The sequence below is a fragment of the Melospiza georgiana genome, chromosome 7 (assembly GCF_028018845.1).
Source record: "Melospiza georgiana isolate bMelGeo1 chromosome 7, bMelGeo1.pri, whole genome shotgun sequence".
In the NCBI taxonomy this organism is placed as follows: Eukaryota; Metazoa; Chordata; class Aves; order Passeriformes; family Passerellidae; genus Melospiza; species Melospiza georgiana.
The window spans coordinates 12,909,560-12,926,949 of record NC_080436.1 but is presented as its reverse complement, the minus strand read 5'-3'; the positions used below and the strand labels follow the sequence as shown (position 1 = coordinate 12,926,949).

General features: G+C 41.7%; 1 protein-coding gene across 2 annotated transcripts; it reads left to right on the top strand.

Annotated features, from left to right (window-relative positions):
• The first annotated feature begins 213 nt into the window (after positions 1–213).
• On the top strand, positions 214–17,165 carry GTF3C3 (general transcription factor IIIC subunit 3). Of its 2 annotated transcripts, none has more exons than XM_058028413.1 (19): positions 214–338; positions 1,367–1,469; positions 2,548–2,780; positions 3,144–3,267; positions 3,753–3,944; positions 4,191–4,356; positions 5,197–5,344; positions 6,420–6,492; positions 7,526–7,606; positions 8,645–8,748; positions 9,343–9,514; positions 9,956–10,158; positions 10,724–10,825; positions 11,723–11,858; positions 12,512–12,749; positions 13,109–13,299; positions 13,929–14,053; positions 15,342–15,494; positions 16,408–17,165. In XM_058028413.1, the coding sequence occupies exons 1-19, from the start codon at positions 240–242 to the stop codon at positions 16,528–16,530; spliced, it is 2,766 nt and encodes a 921-aa protein (XP_057884396.1). In that variant the 5' UTR covers positions 214–239; the 3' UTR covers positions 16,531–17,165. The 2 variants fall into 2 exon arrangements, with proteins under 2 accessions (XP_057884396.1, XP_057884395.1); XM_058028412.1 differs by having other exon boundaries at positions 7,520–7,606.
• The last annotated feature ends 225 nt before the right edge of the window (positions 17,166–17,390 follow it).

Below are 17,390 nucleotides of genomic sequence, written 5' to 3'. Positions count from 1 at the left end.
GCTCAGAACTGCCCCCTCACCCTGAGCACGGAGTTAAAGCCCCTCAGGCCGAGGTGCCCGAGGCAGCAGAGGCCGCCGAGCCCCGGGCCCAGCGCTCGGTGCCCGCCCTCCGCCCCCGCCCTGCCCTCAGGCCCCTCAGCCGCACGGAACTCCCGCGGACGGGCGCTGTAGCGGCGGGCGCCATAGCGGCACGGACGCGGTGCCTCCCTCACAGGGCTCCCCCGGGCCGTGGCGGAGCCATGTCGGGCTTCAGCCCGGAGCTGATCGAGTACCTGGAGGGGAAGATCTCCTTCGAGGAGTTCGAGCAGCGCCGCGAGGAGCGCAAGAGCCGCGAGAAGGTGAGTCTGCCCCGCCTGGCCGCCCCACGGCCCGGGCCGCCCCATCATGACAACACCTGGCAAGCCCCGGCCCGTGCTGTGTGTGCAGGGCTCCCGCTCGCTGCTCCTGCGGCTCCGAGTTGCGAGTGTCGGTGTCGGCACCTGCAGGGCACGGCCCGTGCTGTGTGTGTGCAGGGCTCCCGCTCGCTGCTCCTGCGGCTCCGAGTTGCGAGTGTCGGTGTCCCGGTCAGCAGAAGGCCGCCGTGGGGGCCGCCGGACGCAGCTCTGCCCTCCCGCCGCTCTGGGCAGAGGCACCGGCCCGGCAGCACCGCCCGGCCCGCGGGAAATCGGTGCTTCGGGTCGGGGCAAGGAGCTGGTTCGGGTATGAACTCATCCAGATTATGCTGATCCAGCTCCCCCAGCAGCATCTGAGGGAGAGCCAGTGCGGCTCCTCGTTTGAATTCTTGGCAGCAGTAAATACAGGGAAACACGTTGTGTCCGACGCTACGTAGGCGGTGTGATTAAAAGAAAACAAGCGTGATTTGTCGGAGTGTTGCAGTTCTTTTTAACTCTGCTATATTTGTGTCAACGTGCTACTGAATTTCTGCATTTCGTGGCCTTCAGAGAGCAGATTGAGCAGAACTCAGCTGTCATGGAAGGATCAGTGTTACCCTGGGGCAGCATTCTTACCGGATTCATGACTGCTGTTGTGATATTGACTGGCTCCTGGAAGGATTTGTCACACAGAACTTTTTTTTTCTAATACCATGTCATCCCACCTCACTGTAGGGCCCAATAATCAATGGACTGGTCTCTTCAGTCTGATGTAGTGTGAACAGTCACCATCTGAGTCTCCCACATTGATACAAATATAAATGTCCTGAAAGCAAGGAATGCTGGGTTTTATTCACTTAAAAATGCAGTGCTTATCCCACCTCTTTCACTGGCAGTGCAAAGGCTGGAAAGCCAAATGGTGACTGTAAATATATGGGGAAATAAAAAATGTGTAATTCTATAGAGGTAATAATTTGTATTTTTGGTGTGTATAGGATGGTGAAAATGCATCTGCTGAGGAAAATGAAGAAGATGTAGAGGCTCCATCTTCATCCAGAAAAGCATCTGGGAAATCCCAAAGTCAGGATGAAACTGATGGTTGGTGTTTCTAACATAATCATTCCTATTTAAAAAGGCACTGGAAGTATTTGCTCTTTGATAACTGACTCCATAGAAACCTGGCTCCATTTTTCCCCTTCTGGTCTCTGAAGGGACTGAAATAAAAGGGAAAGTAAATTAGTAATTATGGGATTTTTCAGATGGGGACAGGGGAAGATAAGTCTTATGTTTAGATGCTTTATATCCAAGTCAGAATAAAAATAACCAAACATATCCAAGTAAAAAAAAAAAAAAAAAACATAAACCCAGGTGTGGTCCCCAAATCCCTTTCCTATATAGGCAGTGCATGATAGATTTATTTTTCAGTCCCAACTTGATATTGTGGTTATTTTTAATCATGTGTCCAATCCCCCAGCTCAAACTTTTGAACCCTACATATTTTGAATTTTGTATATAGATCTGTGGTCAGTTATAACCCTGGATTCAGTTTATAATGAGAAGCTATAAATAAAAAATGTGAATTTAAAAAAACATATGTGCCTTAAACATATTTACTCAGAGTACTTAGCATAGTTTTCTTACTTATTTTAAAGAATTCTGGTTTTTTTCCAGAGAAATGCAAATAATCTGGATTTTGTAGTTACACATGTTAAAAAGTACTTGTTGTCATGGATGGAATGGTTACAACATCTTGTTTTCAATTGCTTTGAAAAATTGGTTGCTGGATTGTTGTGTAGTAGAATTGTCTGCTCACTTATAGCCTCTTCAGCTGAAAAGCTGATTGCAGCCAGCCAGCCCAGTGCTTGAAAGTTGCTTAATATTCTTCTGGATTGAGAAGAATGTTGATTAAACTGTGGGCTTCATTCTGTGTGTTCTTCCCTGCTTTCATTTCAGATATCCAAAAGATGTTACAGGCTGGGCCATGCCAGGCATTGGTGGTGAATAGTGCAGAGCTTTAAAACCAAAGAGGCTGTCCATAGTTTTTGTGCATTTCTGCAGGCAGCACTCTTACAGAATAGCTGCTTCAAGTGGGCTGCTCTTTTCTCTGCACTTGTCCAGGGAAGCAGCATGTTCTCTTCATTATATCAAAAACCTATTTTACTTCTTTCTCAACAAGGAGAAACAGCAGATGGGGTCAGTAAATCTGTCCATCGGGTCTTTGCATCCATGCTTGGGGAAAATGAAGAGGAGGAGGATGAAGAGGAGGAGGAGGAAGAAGAAGAAGAAGAGGAAGGAGGAGGAGGAGGAGGAGGAGGAGAAGAGGAAGAAGAAACTACAGAGCAGCCTACAGCTGGAGATGTTTTTGTTTTGGAGATGGTTCTTAATCGAGAGACCAAGAAAATGATGAAAGCAAGTATTTAAACTTTCATTAACTTCTGTGTGTCCTCTGACCATGGTCCATGAATGCCACTTTGTGTGACTTTTAGCTGCTTACTGGGAAACTTGCCTGAAAATTGTTCCATGTAGGATAATCCTGCTTATGCTGGTGTTTGTTATGCTTTCTTTGTTATAAAAGCACTGTTGTTTACTGTTTAAAGCCTTCAGAAATAATGAAATCAGTTTTCCCAGCATCAGAAAACTATGAACATTGGCAAGTCTTTTTTGCCAGTCATTTATTATTGCTAATACTTAAATAAATTGGGGTTAGGTGGTGTTAAGCACAACTGGGTGTCTCCTGGATTTGGGCAGAACCAGCATCCCTTTTCCATTTAGGAGAAAAGACCTCGCAGCAAACTTCCCCGTGCCTTGAGGGGTCTGATGGGAGAGGCCAACATCAGATTTGCTCGAGGAGAGCGTGAGGAGGCCATTCTGATGTGCATGGAGATCATCAGACAAGGTATGGGAGAATGGACAGCCTCTGGGCTTTAAGGATGGAGTCAAGTGTCCATGTGCAGGAGCAGGATTCAGTGTGGCTTCACTGAAGATGAAAAGAAACAGTATGAGCAAAGTCAGGTATAAGTAGTAGAATTAAGAATATGTGGTGCACTTCCTTTATTTTTTTGCTTATAAAAAGAAACTAGCACCCCAGTTCTGCAGAGCCCCAGGCCTTGGCTTAGCTTTACACAGTTTGCTTTTACTGTCTTTGTAGACACAAGATATAAGCATCAGCATGCCTTGCAGTATAGAATAATACTATAAATGGTGTTAGATTCAGTCAGCTTGTTTAATAATTTACAGACAGGAATCAGTAACTTGTCTGCAAGTTTTCCTGAATTTGAATACCACATGTTTCATATAATTCTGATACCTGTTTTTTGAGAAAGGCAAGTTTCCAGTGTGGATTTTAGATAATAAATCTTATTCTTTTTTATCTTTTCACAGCTCCTCTTGCTCATGAGCCATTTTCCACTCTTGCCATGATCTATGAAGACCAGGGTGATATGGAGAAATCATTACAGTTTGGACTGATTGCAGCTCACTTAAATCCTAGCAATACTGAGGAGTGGGTTAGACTGGCAGAAATGTCACTGGAGCAGGACAATATTAAGCAGGCTGTGTTCTGCTACACAAAAGGTAGTATAGCAAACATTTTAATAATTTAAAATTAATGCTGTGTGCTAATGGCAATAATTTTGTTATGTTCTCCTTTGAATGAACGATGAATGATATTGATGAAAGATGAATGATAAATGAATCTGTAATATAGGATGTCCTTGCAAAAACCCTGTGCACGCCCACTAACACAAATCAAGGAAATGAATGTGAAACCCACTGTTTCATTTCCTAAACTGTGCCGTGCTGCTGCTCTCTCTCCTGTAGCTCTGAAGTACGACCCGAGCAACGTGCGCTACCTGTGGGAGAGGTCCAGCCTGTACGAGCAGCTGGGCGAGCAGAAGATGGCCATGGACGGCTACCGGCGCATCCTGAACCTGCTGGCTCCCTCCGACGGGGAGCGCTTCATGCAGCTGGCCCGGGACATGGCCAAGTGAGCTGGGCTTGCACACACTGCCCTTTGCTTTGCCACGGGAGCCTCGTGCTTAAAGTGTGTAGCTCTCACACAGTCGTGTTTTACCTGTGAACTGATTCCTTGTGGAAGCAGTTCTCTCCCAGCCTCTTAGGTGATCCAGAAAGCTTTACACCGGCTAACCCACTAGTCACTCCTCCACACATCAAACCCAGATGATACTTCCTGTTTGCCTACACCATCCTCTGATCCATTCCAAACAAACTAGGAGCCGTAGTAGCCCTGGCTGCCTCAATCCTATTCCTCACTCCATTGCTACATACATCAAAACTGCAATCGATGACCTTCCACCCTCTATCACAAATCCTGTTCTGAACCCTAGTGGCTAAAGTCCTCATTCTAACCTGAGTAGGCAGCCAACCAACTGTTACTGCCTGTTTCAAAACAGTTTAAGGTCTTTTGATCTTTGTGTTTGGGTAATGAACCAAAAAATACAAGGATGTGTATTATAACATTGTTATTAGTGAAGGTTTCATAAACAGGTTAATGTGGGACATGATTGATGCCTGACTCCAATGGGGGAGGGTGTGATGAACACTCCAGTAATGTCCTTACAAATATGGGAGAAAAAAATTGTTAATTATTCAAAATATGTAAAAGTTTTCAACAGTTGTATGGAAAGGAAAAACACCCCCTTTCTCACTGTCTTTTATAACATCCACTTGCTAATGAAAATCTTCACTGATGAAAATCTTCGCTAATAAGCAAAAATCAGAGAAATATGAAAATCCTTTTGCTTCAGTTCAAAGTAACATTGTCAGTTATGTGAATTACCTGGTATCTCATGTCTGTGTTTTACAGGAGTTACTATGAAGCCAATGACGTGACCTCTGCTATTGAGATAGTGGAAGAGGCCTTTAGCAAGCACCAGAGCCTCGTGTCCATGGAGGATGTGAACATTGCAGCTGAGCTCTACATCTCCTCCAAGCAGTACGACAAAGCTCTGGCGGTACGGACAGCTCAGGGCATCTGGGTGGCATTTTTAGCACTCTTTGCCTGCCAGAATGGATGGTTTATGTTCATCATTTATGTTCCTGCAGTGCTAAAATGGGGTCCTGCTTCTGTAAAAAATAGAGCTTATCAGAAACAGACTGCTTGCTATTAGTTCTGTAGTAATTAGCATTTAAATTAATGGTTGGATTGAATTAATTGTAGGCTGATAGATTTGTACATTGTTCGAGTTTTAAAATTCTGGGATCCTTCCTCTCCTTCTCTATAGCGACCATAATCTTAGTAGCCAGAGAAGACCTTCAGGCTGGTTTTGTGAGTAATACCAGCAGAGGTTATTCTCTGAGTGGAAGGTTAAAATCATGACACTGAGTGCTCTGATGGTTCAGATGCAGATTGTTGTGACTTATCTGGCAGACTTGTGTTGCAACTAATAATTTATCCGTTAAGCACTAAGCATACATTCCAGAAAGACAATACATCTGAACTCTAAGGCATCAGGAATTACAGAATATTGCTTATCTGGTCCAAATTAGTTAAATCTCACTTTTGAGGAGTATTTCCCACTTGATTTGGTCTGGCTTTGAGAGGGAAGATGTTGGTATTTGGCCATTGTCATACTTTCCAAGATTGATTGAAAAGACACTGTAAATTGGGACTTCTTCTTGTGAACATTCTTATTTGTTGATATTAAATTACTTAGGGTTTTTTTTTTCCTTTCTTTAGATTTTATTCAGCTCTCTGTCAGAGCATAGTATCATGAGCCTGCAAACAATTCCTCTGACCCTTTTTTGTGCTTCTTCCCTCCTTAAATGTCAGTCAGTCAATTTTATGTACACAGCATTTAGCTACTGGATTTATTAATACAGTAGAACTGAAGTCACAGAGCCATTTTCCTGTTTCTTTTTGAAGGTTCTACTTGGGTAGATGAATGCAGCTTTACCTCTGATAACTTCTGTGATGTCTAAAACTGTCACATAGGCTGGTTGCTCCATTTATGCTTTAAATCTTTGAAATTATCCAAGTTACTTTTGTAAACTTGGATAGTTTGTGAAACAAAAAACTTTTTGTTTCAGGTTATTACAGATTTTACGGGAATTGTACTTGAAAAAAAAGCACCAGAAAGAAGTGCAGCTGAGGAGAAAAAGGGTAAGTAGCTGTCAAGTGGTTCCTGTGACCCTGCTGTTCATGTGATTTGACATCTTTCCTTTACCTTTTCAACTCCTGGGTATATTTTGCTGCACTGTTGACAGGCTTTTCTCTATTGAAATGTGTGGGTGCTCTTAGTGAGTAACATGGTGTGACCTCAGCCTGCTGTAAGAAGTTACTCAGGTGTCTCCATCACCCTGCTGACTCACTGAAGACAAGGACTGCTCTCCAGGCAACTGGAGGGCTTTTAAAGTTCTAAACATTCCTCTGAGTGTTTACATCAGACCAGCTATTTCTACCAGCTAAATAACTTCTAAAAAAAAAGGATAAAAAGATAAGCTTAGTGGCAACTATGCTCAAGAATGTCAACCTTTGACCTAAGAGTAATGTTCTTTATACATCCTACATCTGTTATTAACCACCTAACTGAAATCTAGGTGTACTAGCTCATAATTTAATGAAGTGGGCTGTCTTTGAGAAACCTGCTTTATCAAAGTAATTTAATCTGAAAATGTTTATTTAGGCTGTAGAATGGACTCAGCACACTAACTCCATAAGGAGACAGTCTGTTTTGTGATTAAAGTGGTTGTCTCAGCAATCTGATCCAAGCACAATACAGGTATAAGATATTTCTGGTGACTTTTTGCTCTGATTGGCCAGGTAAAAATACATTTGTTTTATGAACAATGTTCATAAAGTCTCTTGATGGAGACTTTCAGCAGATATTTTGTAAGAAACAAAATTATAATGGGTCTAGGAATTAGAACACAATGTTTCCAAGTTACCTCCTGTGTGCCATTGGTTGAGAGAAGGCTTCTAAAATAGAGCTGGGCTCCGCTCTCTGTTGCTTTGTAACTTTTGTAACTTTTATAACTGCTCCCTGCTCTGCTGTCCTTAAAAAACAAAGCAATACAACACAAAAAAGCCCCAACCCAAAGCAGGAGTCCACTTTTCAGAGTAAGCTGCCAGTCATTTATGGATTCAAAGGCAAGTAACTACTGGTTAATCTGATAATCTTTTTAAAAAGATACAGATGCTGCAGTAGAAACTCAGGAAAACCAGGAGGCAGTGACTGACAGCCAAAGTCAGCCAGTTGCTGAATCCAGTGCTCCAGGTAAGTAATTTTTTAATTTGTTTTTTTTTTAATTTCAGACAAGTCTGTGAACTGATCATATGGTTAAGAACCAGCTTGCAATCATATAACATCTAGAGATTTCTGACAGCACAGAAACAGGGCTTCATCCAGAAAAGGATTTTTCTGTACTTTTCTTCTTTCCCTTTCTCAGAACTTCCCTCTAATCCAGACTGGCAGTTGTCATTTTTAAAAAATATATCAGTAGGGGAATAGTCACCCTTGTGCTGGGTATTGCAGTGTTCAAAGAATGATAAATTAGTCTGCATGTTGTGATTTGCAGTAAAGGGATGTGAACGTAGGAGGTAAAAGGGAAACCTTAGGTTGGAAATCCCAGTTTTCTCAGGTTTTAGCACTGAATGTCTGGTGCAAGCACTGAAGTGAAGGAGGACTTAACCAGGAGTTAAGGAGATGTCATGGCTGTGTGTGAAGGACCTGTGATAATGGAATTTTATTGTGTGACCCCTCATTTGCTGATATTGTCATGGGTAGCTGCTGTGCCTCATGTTTGCATACTGACCAGGTTGCATTCAGCCTACCAGTTGTGTGAAGTTCTGTATTAACTCTGTTTAACAATGTGTTCAGGCAGTGCCTGCTACACAGGACTTCACTTAGCAAGAATGAGAACCACCTTGATACAGGGCAATTCCTTAAAAACTAAAGGAGAATTGTTAAAGAGAATCTTTATTGATAAAGATTGCTAAGGAAAGCTTTATTGAGGAGGTGCCTCTTAAGTAGGCAAAGGATCTAAGCACATGCTGTGGAATCCTGCTTGGACTTGATGCAGACTGACAGCACTTGGTACCTCACATGGAATTATTTGTCTCAGAGGCAGTAGGAAGACGTTGCTCCAACTCTTGGAGAAGATAAAGGAGGAGGAAAAGAAGGACAGACAAACACTTGCTAGAGCTGATAAGAATATTTTCTCAGTTCCTGAGCATGGCCTGGGGGGGATGTGGTGCTTGAGAAATGCTTCTTAAAGCCTCTGAGTTGAGAAGGAAATTCTTTCTCTTGTCCCAGCTGTGGAGAAGGTCAGCTGCTGCATACCTGAGGGTGTTCCCATAGACATCACAGTCAAGCTGATGGTGTGCTTGATTCACCTGAACATCCTGGAGCCACTCAGTGTAAGTGGAAACCAACTCACAAGGTGGGGGTAATGTTCTAAGAAATTACAAAAGCAAGTAATTGTTCCTGTGTTCATAGACTTGAGGTGGTTGAGGGAGCTGTGGAGGTTCTTTTTGCTTCTCTCCCACTCCAGGAGAGAAACTTCACAGGCCTGTAATAGCAGAAATAAAATCTTTGCCCTTAGAAATCACACCAGTGTACGTGACATTACTAAAGCACAGTAAGTCACAGCCTGTGTGCTGTGACAGGCCCAGGACCATATTGAAAGCTGTGAACACTAAGGAACATGTTTTCACTATGTTTTAAAACCATACTAAATCTAAAGATTTCTTTCAAAAAGGAGACTCCTCACTGATGGACACTTAAACCCACTGGATGTGTGAAATGTCTAGAATAGAAAAATGGGGCTTCTTCAGAAGTGCTGAATTTCAGATCTTTTATTTTTCACTTCTAAAGTAACATTTAATTAAAAGAAGTGTAGTTCAGAATGCAAATGAACAAAAAACATAGGATAAAAATGCAAGCTTCCAACAAGCATGCCTTAAAGAAATTGATTTATTTGTGCTTTAGTGTTTGTGTGTTTTTTCTCAAAGCCTCTTTTGACTACTCTGGTGGAACAAAATCCAGAAGAAATGGGCGACTTGTACTTGGATGTTGCAGAGGCCTTTCTGGATGTTGGAGAATACAACTCAGCCCTGCCTCTCCTGAGCTCCCTTGTCTGCTCAGAGCGGTACAACCTGGCTGTTGTGTGGCTTCGGCACGCAGGTGAGAGGAGGCAGGACTGCTGAACGGGGGACTGAGAGATGGTAATGCAGTGCTGAGCATTTCCAGGGACCTTTATCCAAGATCACAGCAATTTTAGATTGACTGGTTGAATGAGAATTGGTATTTGCAGAATGAAGCTTATCATGATGACTCTGTCAAGCATTTTTTTTGTTCTTCATTTACACTGAAATTTACATCAGCTAAAAGTACTTTATGTTCATGTAAGTGAAGCAGCATCTATTCTGCATTTCATCCTGTGAAACTGTGGATACATCATCAGTGAAACTGTGGATACATCATCAGTGCATATATCTGAATATTATCATTTAAAAATACATTTTTGGGGTGAGTTTACTAAGAAGGTATGTTAATTTATTTGCAAACTTCGAAATCTTCTTTTTCTGCCACTTAAGTGTCTTGTGTTGCTTATGGTATTTCTAGAGTGCTTGAAGGCTTTGGGACACATGGAGCGTGCTGCAGAGAGCTATGCCAAAGTTGTTGATCTTGCCCCATTGCATCTCGATGCAAGAATCTCACTTTCAACACTTCAGCAGCAGCTGGGCCGGCCGGAGAAAGCTCTGGAGGCTCTGGAGCCAATGTATGACCCAGATACTCTGGCTCAGGATGCTAATGCTGCACAGCAGGTGGGTAACATGTTCTGTGCTTCCATTTAGGATGTATTAATCTGCCAAACTGTGCTACTAGTCCAACATGTCTGCATAGGACCAGGGATTCAGACTTATGTCCCAATGGGGAGCTTGCAGAGCACAGTGACTGATCCATTACAGTGTCAGGAACACGTCCTCCTGACTTTGTCCCTGACCATTGTCTCAGCATTTCCCCAGTCCCACCTGATAACTTCTGTGCAATGCACAAACTTTCAAGCTTTTGGCCACTGAGAGCCAGTTGTGACCCTGCATAAAGTTCATCAGCAGTTGCTGTGTGTGAGCTACACAGTTTGGCCTCTGTTGATTGTAAGCAGAGGTTCTGAATCCCCTCTCCAGAAGGACCCTCACCATAGGTAAGAGTCATGCCAGATGTCTCTGAAATGGGAGAATTTGGAACAGTAACTCCTGAGAGCAGTTTAGGGAGAGCTCACCTGCTGCTGCAGATTCTTACAGCTTTGTGGAAACTTTTCCAATCCTATTGGTTTGTTTTATAAACTCTCTCTGTGCAAGAGGTTGAATAACAGTGTTCACTGTTGTCCAGGAATTAAAGCTTCTCCTGCATCGCTCCACGCTGTTGTATTCCCAAGGCAAAATGTATGGTTACATTGACACCTTGCTCACAATGCTGGCCATGCTGCTGAAGGTAAGCCAGTCTCTCCTGCTGCATTCTGTGAAATTGGGCATGTGTGACTTTGGTCAAGACAGACTACAAATGAACTCAGGAGGAAAGCTAGTGGGCTTTTATATGTGAGTGGTTTCATAATTTTGTTAGGTAGTCATCTTGCAGGTAGCCTGCAATACTGGTGTTCCTGCCTGTAGTGTTCAGAGCAGAGGACTGTTTGTGTGTATAATTATTGATACAGCGACTTCAACTCCCTGTTCTCAGTGTGCTTACAACCACTGAGTTATAAGCTGCTTCTTGCCTTTTTAGCACTGAGCACACAGCTTTTTTGTGGTGTTGATACTGGCTTCTATTTCAACAACTTTCTTTTTGATTTCTTTCTTTATTATTTTCTTGTGATAAAAGGACAAAATAAGAATTTGTTTAGCCAGTAAATACAATGGTAGCAGTTTTGTGTTAATTAATTTTTGTTTATTTATAAATAGGGAGTGACTTAAAGGAATATTTAGACCTCCATTTTATCCATTTGCTCAATACCTTAACTATTGTATTATACTGGTTGAAGAGCTGACTATGCACACACTTCTGAAAATGGTAGAGAAAGGCATTGTTCTTGTGCTTCTCTGCAAAGAGTCTTGATTTCAATAAACCCGGGGATGTTCCAATCCCAGAAGAAGTCTTTTTAAGTAGCTTAAAGAATTTGTATATGGCTTTTGCTTAGCCCAGTTTGCACTGGAGCACGAGGCAATGCAGAGAGGATATTCCTATTGGAAATATTCTCTCTGAAGACCTTGCTCTATGGTGGTGTCACTGACTGTTTTGGGATGCAAGGTGAGCTAGATGGATTGGCCATAAAGCTGCCTTTGTCATAGGATGTTACACTGTAATCTGAAATGCTGCCCTTAAATTTGTTTCTAGGTAGCAATGAGCAGAGCTCAGGTGTGTTTGATATCTAGTTCCAAATCTGGAGAGAGACACCTCTATCTTATTAAGGTGTCAAGGGATAAAATTTCTGACAATGATGACCAAGAGACAGCAAATTGCGATGCGAAAGGTAACAAATCACAGATTGTTTCTTAAAAACAAAGCAACAAGGTGAACTCCATAGTTCTGAAAAATGATAAAAATGCTCCTATTTTGCATGCTAAATCCATGCAGTCCATGTTAACATTGCTTTATTTCTAGAGCAAAGAAGGCAGCCAAACTAAAGATAATATATCTTAAGGGAACAGTCCCCATTCAGAGAAAAATAGTAAGATTACAGAATAATTCAGATTGAAAAGGGCCTCTAGAGATCTTATGGGCCAACATTCACCTCAGGGGAAATATCGTACACGCAAATCTAGAATGCAATACAAATACACTGTAAAAGCGGTGTGATGTTTTTTAGCTGGCCCAGGCTTGGTTGAGCCAGGCCACGTGCTCTTAAGCACTGCTTGATAAATTAGGGAGAGGGACTCATTGCATTCATGTAGTATGTTTACAGCTTGAACTGGGTGTATTGCCTGCTCTTTGTTCCCACTTTAAGAGGGTTTTTTTTGCTGGTGTTTTATCAACTGCCCTTAAACTGAGAAAAAGTAAATACTTCCTATTAGCTGTTAGTGCTACAATGTCTTTGAAAATATCAGTTTGATTTATGCATCTATTTTGAAAAAAATATATTTCTTTTTCTAATTTTTCTCAACTTTCTGGCTCCAATATTTTTAGCAATTTTTGCTGTCCTCACAAGCGTTCTGACAAAAGATGACTGGTGGAACCTCCTCCTGAAGGCGATATATGCCTTGTGTGACCTCTCCCGCTACAAGGAGGCAGAGCTCCTTGTGGATTCCTCTCTGGAGTATTACTCCTTCTACGAGGACAGACAAAAGCGCAAGGAGCTGGAGTACTTTGGGCTCTCTGCTGCAATTCTGGACAAGAACTTCAGAAAAGCTTACAACTATATCAGGTGGGCTGCTGGGAAGGCAGAGCAGTCTGTGCCGTAATTGCCTGCACTGAGGCTGTAGTCACACTGCTGATGATGCTGCTGAAGTAGGCAGGCTGATGCTTTCCAGCCTTGGCTAAATGAGAGAAGGTTACTAAAACTGAAGGAGCTTTCCAATAGCCTCAGATTCCAAAAATGCACAATGCAATAGGTTGGTTGATTTGGCCAGAACCATTGGTTCTGTTTTTCACTCTCATCTTTGCCTGACCTTCTCTTTGAGTTTCTGTTCTTTGTTATCTTCCCTGAACTGCTGAGATTTTATTGAAGAGACAGTATATACGACATAGCATTTACTAATTTCTTGCACACGTCTCATTCTGTAGGATCATGGTCATGGAAAATGTCAATAAGCCCCAGCTGTGGAACATCTTCAATCAGGTCACTATGCAGTCTCAGGATGTCCGCCACCATCGCTTTTGTCTCCGCCTGATGCTGAAAAATCCTGACAATCACGTGCTGTGTGTCCTCAATGGGCACAATGCCTTCGTGTCTGGCAGTTTCAAGCATGCTCTTGGTAATATCTTTCATGTTCTAATATCAACAAATAGAACAAGTGAAAGTTTATGTAAAGGGAAAGATTTTTTTTTCATCAGAAAATTATAGGTTCACAATGCTAGTCTGGTGCTTTGATTATTCTGTACACAAATCAGAGCACTGCTGAAGGGTTTTGCTAATAAAAATTAAGCTGGCACGTTTCAAGTTTAGCACACATTGCAAATATAACTAACTTGCAAAGATAATTGGAGGCTAATGATGATAATAATGACAGAACCAGCCCAATTTAAACAGCAAATGCAGCTGGTTGCATGCTTTAAGCAGGCCTTCAAAGTAAACCTGCTGCTTTCAGTCAAGTCCTCCAAATGTCACATTTAAATTCCAGCAAGGACCATGTTTGCCTTCTGTGTCTGATCGTTTTCTGCTTCTGTTTTTACATCACAGTCTGCATTCTTCCTTCAGAATCCAGTGGGTCCTGAAAATACACAATTTCCTTCCCTGTTTTTTCCTGTGTATTTTGATGTAGATGTATTAAACCGTTTCTTTCCTTAGTTCACACTTCTACTTGAAATATTTTTTTTTCTTGTTTGTAACTTTTTAAGGAATGCTTTTCACAACCAACGTCTTTATTGATTTATTTGCTTTTAGGTCAGTATGTACAAGCCTTCCGTGCAAACCCAGACGAGCCTTTGTACAGTCTTTGTATTGGCCTGACTTTCATCCACATGGCCTCTCAGAAATATGTGCTGAAAAGGCATGCTCTTCTAGTACAGGTGAGGCAGTGAGGTTCTTGTTACCCACAGTGTTTCCTGCCTTTGTATCTTGCAGATGGTTATGGCTACAACACACTCTGTTTAAATAATTTTTCATAGTTAAGGTGTAATTTCTAAAGAGGCAAGTGGTAAAGCATGAGCACAGATGAATGTGCTTTTGAACTATAGTTACACCATCTGAATCTCCTCTCCTTATGGTAAAGGTAGCTTGTTACCTTGATGGTAACAGCTGCCAGCTATTTGTGAAAATATTATATAATATATATATTATATATATAATATTATATAATATATAGAATATCTTGGTGGTTGTAATCTGAGTTTTCTTTCAAATTTATTTTGGCTTGCATTGCTGTAGAGTGGAATCTATGCCACGTCCCCTTCGTAGCTATGTCTCATAAACTGCATTCTTGAGGCAAATTGTACAGGCTTGGAAAGTGGTTTTTTCCCCTGTCTTTCTTTTCCCCTTTTAGGTGCCTCTACACACTCTCTTTGTAAAGATCTTGTGAGCTCCAGTTTAGCTACCTTCAAATTTTCAGCTTCATTATTTGCATTTTTCTTTCCATCTGCAAGATCCAGTTACAAACCACAGACTGAGTAGTCCCAAACAGAATCTTGGAAGTAATTTCCTCTACTTTACACCAAGTATTTTCATTAACTTGAAATCCCTTTTAATTCCTGTAGCTTCTGAGCTCAGTCAGCACAATATGGTGAGGATCCTGAGCTCTTGTGACTTCTGAAAGTGCTGGAAGACTGTAGCTTGCACTGATCTTGACAAAAGTTACAGGTGCCCAACTGTTGTGACACAAAACCAGTTATGACAATGTCCAACTTCAAGATGTTTTGAACTTGCAAACTTTTGACCTAATTTTAATACTTTTATCCACGTTTTTCTGTAACCAGCCTGCCTTTTTTACAGAAACTGCCCTGTTCTCTTTTTATACATTCTTGAACAATGTCCTATTTATATTACCCCCTGGCAATACAGTTCCCTTCTCTCTCTCTTCTCATTTCCTGCTTACTATACTCAGTGATTTTACATCATTTCTTGCTGCTATGGTAGTTAATTAGTAATTCAACCACAGTGACCTACTGGCGACCTAAATTATGATCATTAGCTGCTTGTGTCTGAACTAATTCCTCAAATTGAAGGAAGTACCTTCTCTGATTACCAGCATGGTCTCCAGAAGGTCCTGTGTTTACAACAGAATCATCACACTCCAAAATGGTAACAAAATAAAATGCACAGGAGGGGAGGAAAAAGTTGTGTGCTCAATTTCTCTTACAGGGATTCTCCTTCCTTCACCGCTACTTGGACCTGCGTGGGCCATGCCAGGAGTCCTTCTACAACCTAGGCCGTGGCCTGCACCAGCTGGGACTGCTGCACCTGGCAATCCACTATTACCAGAGAGCACTTGAGCTTCCTCCCCTCACCTTAGAGGTACTGTAACTTTGTAAGTTATGGACAGAGAATAAAGTCAGGAGAATGTGAAGAATTCCTTAGACATAGATAAAATAGGTACATAAAATCTCTGTAGTTGTGCCTCCTTCCATTTCTATTTTAATTCCTTGTCATTGGAAGCCCAGATCTGATTGTCACCTGATAATGTATTTAAGCATGTGTTAAGTTCAAAGATGTATGAATTTTGAAGGATTTACTCATAGGCTGAGGCAACAGCAGAAAGGATTGCTAAACAACTTTTCCTGTTTAAGTAGCTGACCTTTCTATGGATTACATGCAATGAATTGTAACTGGAAGTTCTGTATACTCACCCATGCTATAAAACAGCATGCTGGAGCAAGATGGACCAGTACTGGGAATGCCTAATTGCATCTGAGCCACAGTTTAATTCTAATTGATCTGTATTGGATCCTAATTGATGTGTTGTACATCTACAAGTCTGGTCTGTGGAATGGGTAGGTAGAAACATTGCAAGGGTGCTTAGAAAAGGAGCAGTGTTGGTAAAGTGAGAGCTGAGGGTGTTAGTCAGCCCTGGGAGTTCAGAGCAGCAGTCTGTGACCCTGTAAAAGATGCAGGCAATATTCATGTTCTGATTGGAGAAACAAATGCTCAGCATGCAAAGACAAATTAGGTAGTACTTTGCTGGTTTATAAGCTGGCTATTTAACTTAGAGCTAACGTTTTGAGTGTGAAATTTTATAACTTTGGTGATTAACAACATGATTTGGAAACTCCTTAAAAAGGGAGAGCACAAGGAATACATGTTCTGTTTCCATACAGCTGAAAGCCTTTATTGGCTATGAATTTGATTCCATTGTAATGGCTACTCATTGTTTCTTTTTTATACTATTTTTGTGTATTGATAGCTTTTTTTTTAATCATTATTTTTACAGGGAATAGAAACAGATCAAACAGACTTGAGAAGAGACACTGCCTTTAACTTGTCACTCATTTACCAGAGCAGTGGGAATACCAGAATGGCTCAGAAGATGCTGTATACCTATGCAGTTGTGTGAAGAGGTTTGTGCAGGTGGAATTGATACCCTTTGGATTGACCTTTGCATTATGCAGTACTGGGGAAGCTGGTTTTAATTACAGATTTTTCTGCAGAGGGTCAGGGACATGGCTGGTGCTGTGTTGTGGCTTTGTGGCGTTCTTCTGCTTCTGCCCTTGGCCCTGTATCACGTGTGGGTGGTAACTGGCCATCCTGAGCACAGCCCTGACGTGCTCACAGGGGCTGCTGTTAGCTCTTCTCCTGGGTGCACTGCTCTCTAAATAGATTCAGTCTTGGATAGAGAGTCAAACAGTGAAAACCAAGGTCCAGAGTGATTTGATGAGAGCTTTTGGTGGGGGAAAATGTACAGTGTGCAGTATTTCAGCTAATTACCATTGAGGTTGCTGAAGAAGCCATACTCACTGGTGATGAGGGTATTATAATGTATTTTAATGTGCAGCATTAAATTAAAATAATGTGGAACCATCCTAGAGGATGAGGAATTCAGTATTTCAAGACCTGTAAAATATTCAGAGTTTTCTAGGAGTTCATATTCCTAGCAGTTTTTGTATTTGAAGGGGATTGATCTTTGTATTACTGAAATCAATGTAATTTCTATTCTTTCTGTGAACTTGTTAATAAAAATTCTGAGGTTGATGATGTTTACTTATTCTCAGCTAACATATATCCTCCTGAATAGGACAAACCTAAAGCCATATGGCACATACCAAATTTTAAGCAGCAAAATTTAATGAAGCTCAGGTGTGTTTAGCTTTGCTGCTGTGTTGAGCCACCCCTTTGTCCTCAGAAAAGCCATTTGCCTCAAGGGAGAGAGGCTCTTGCATCAGTCTGCAGTCCTACCACATAAATTACAGTTTAGGG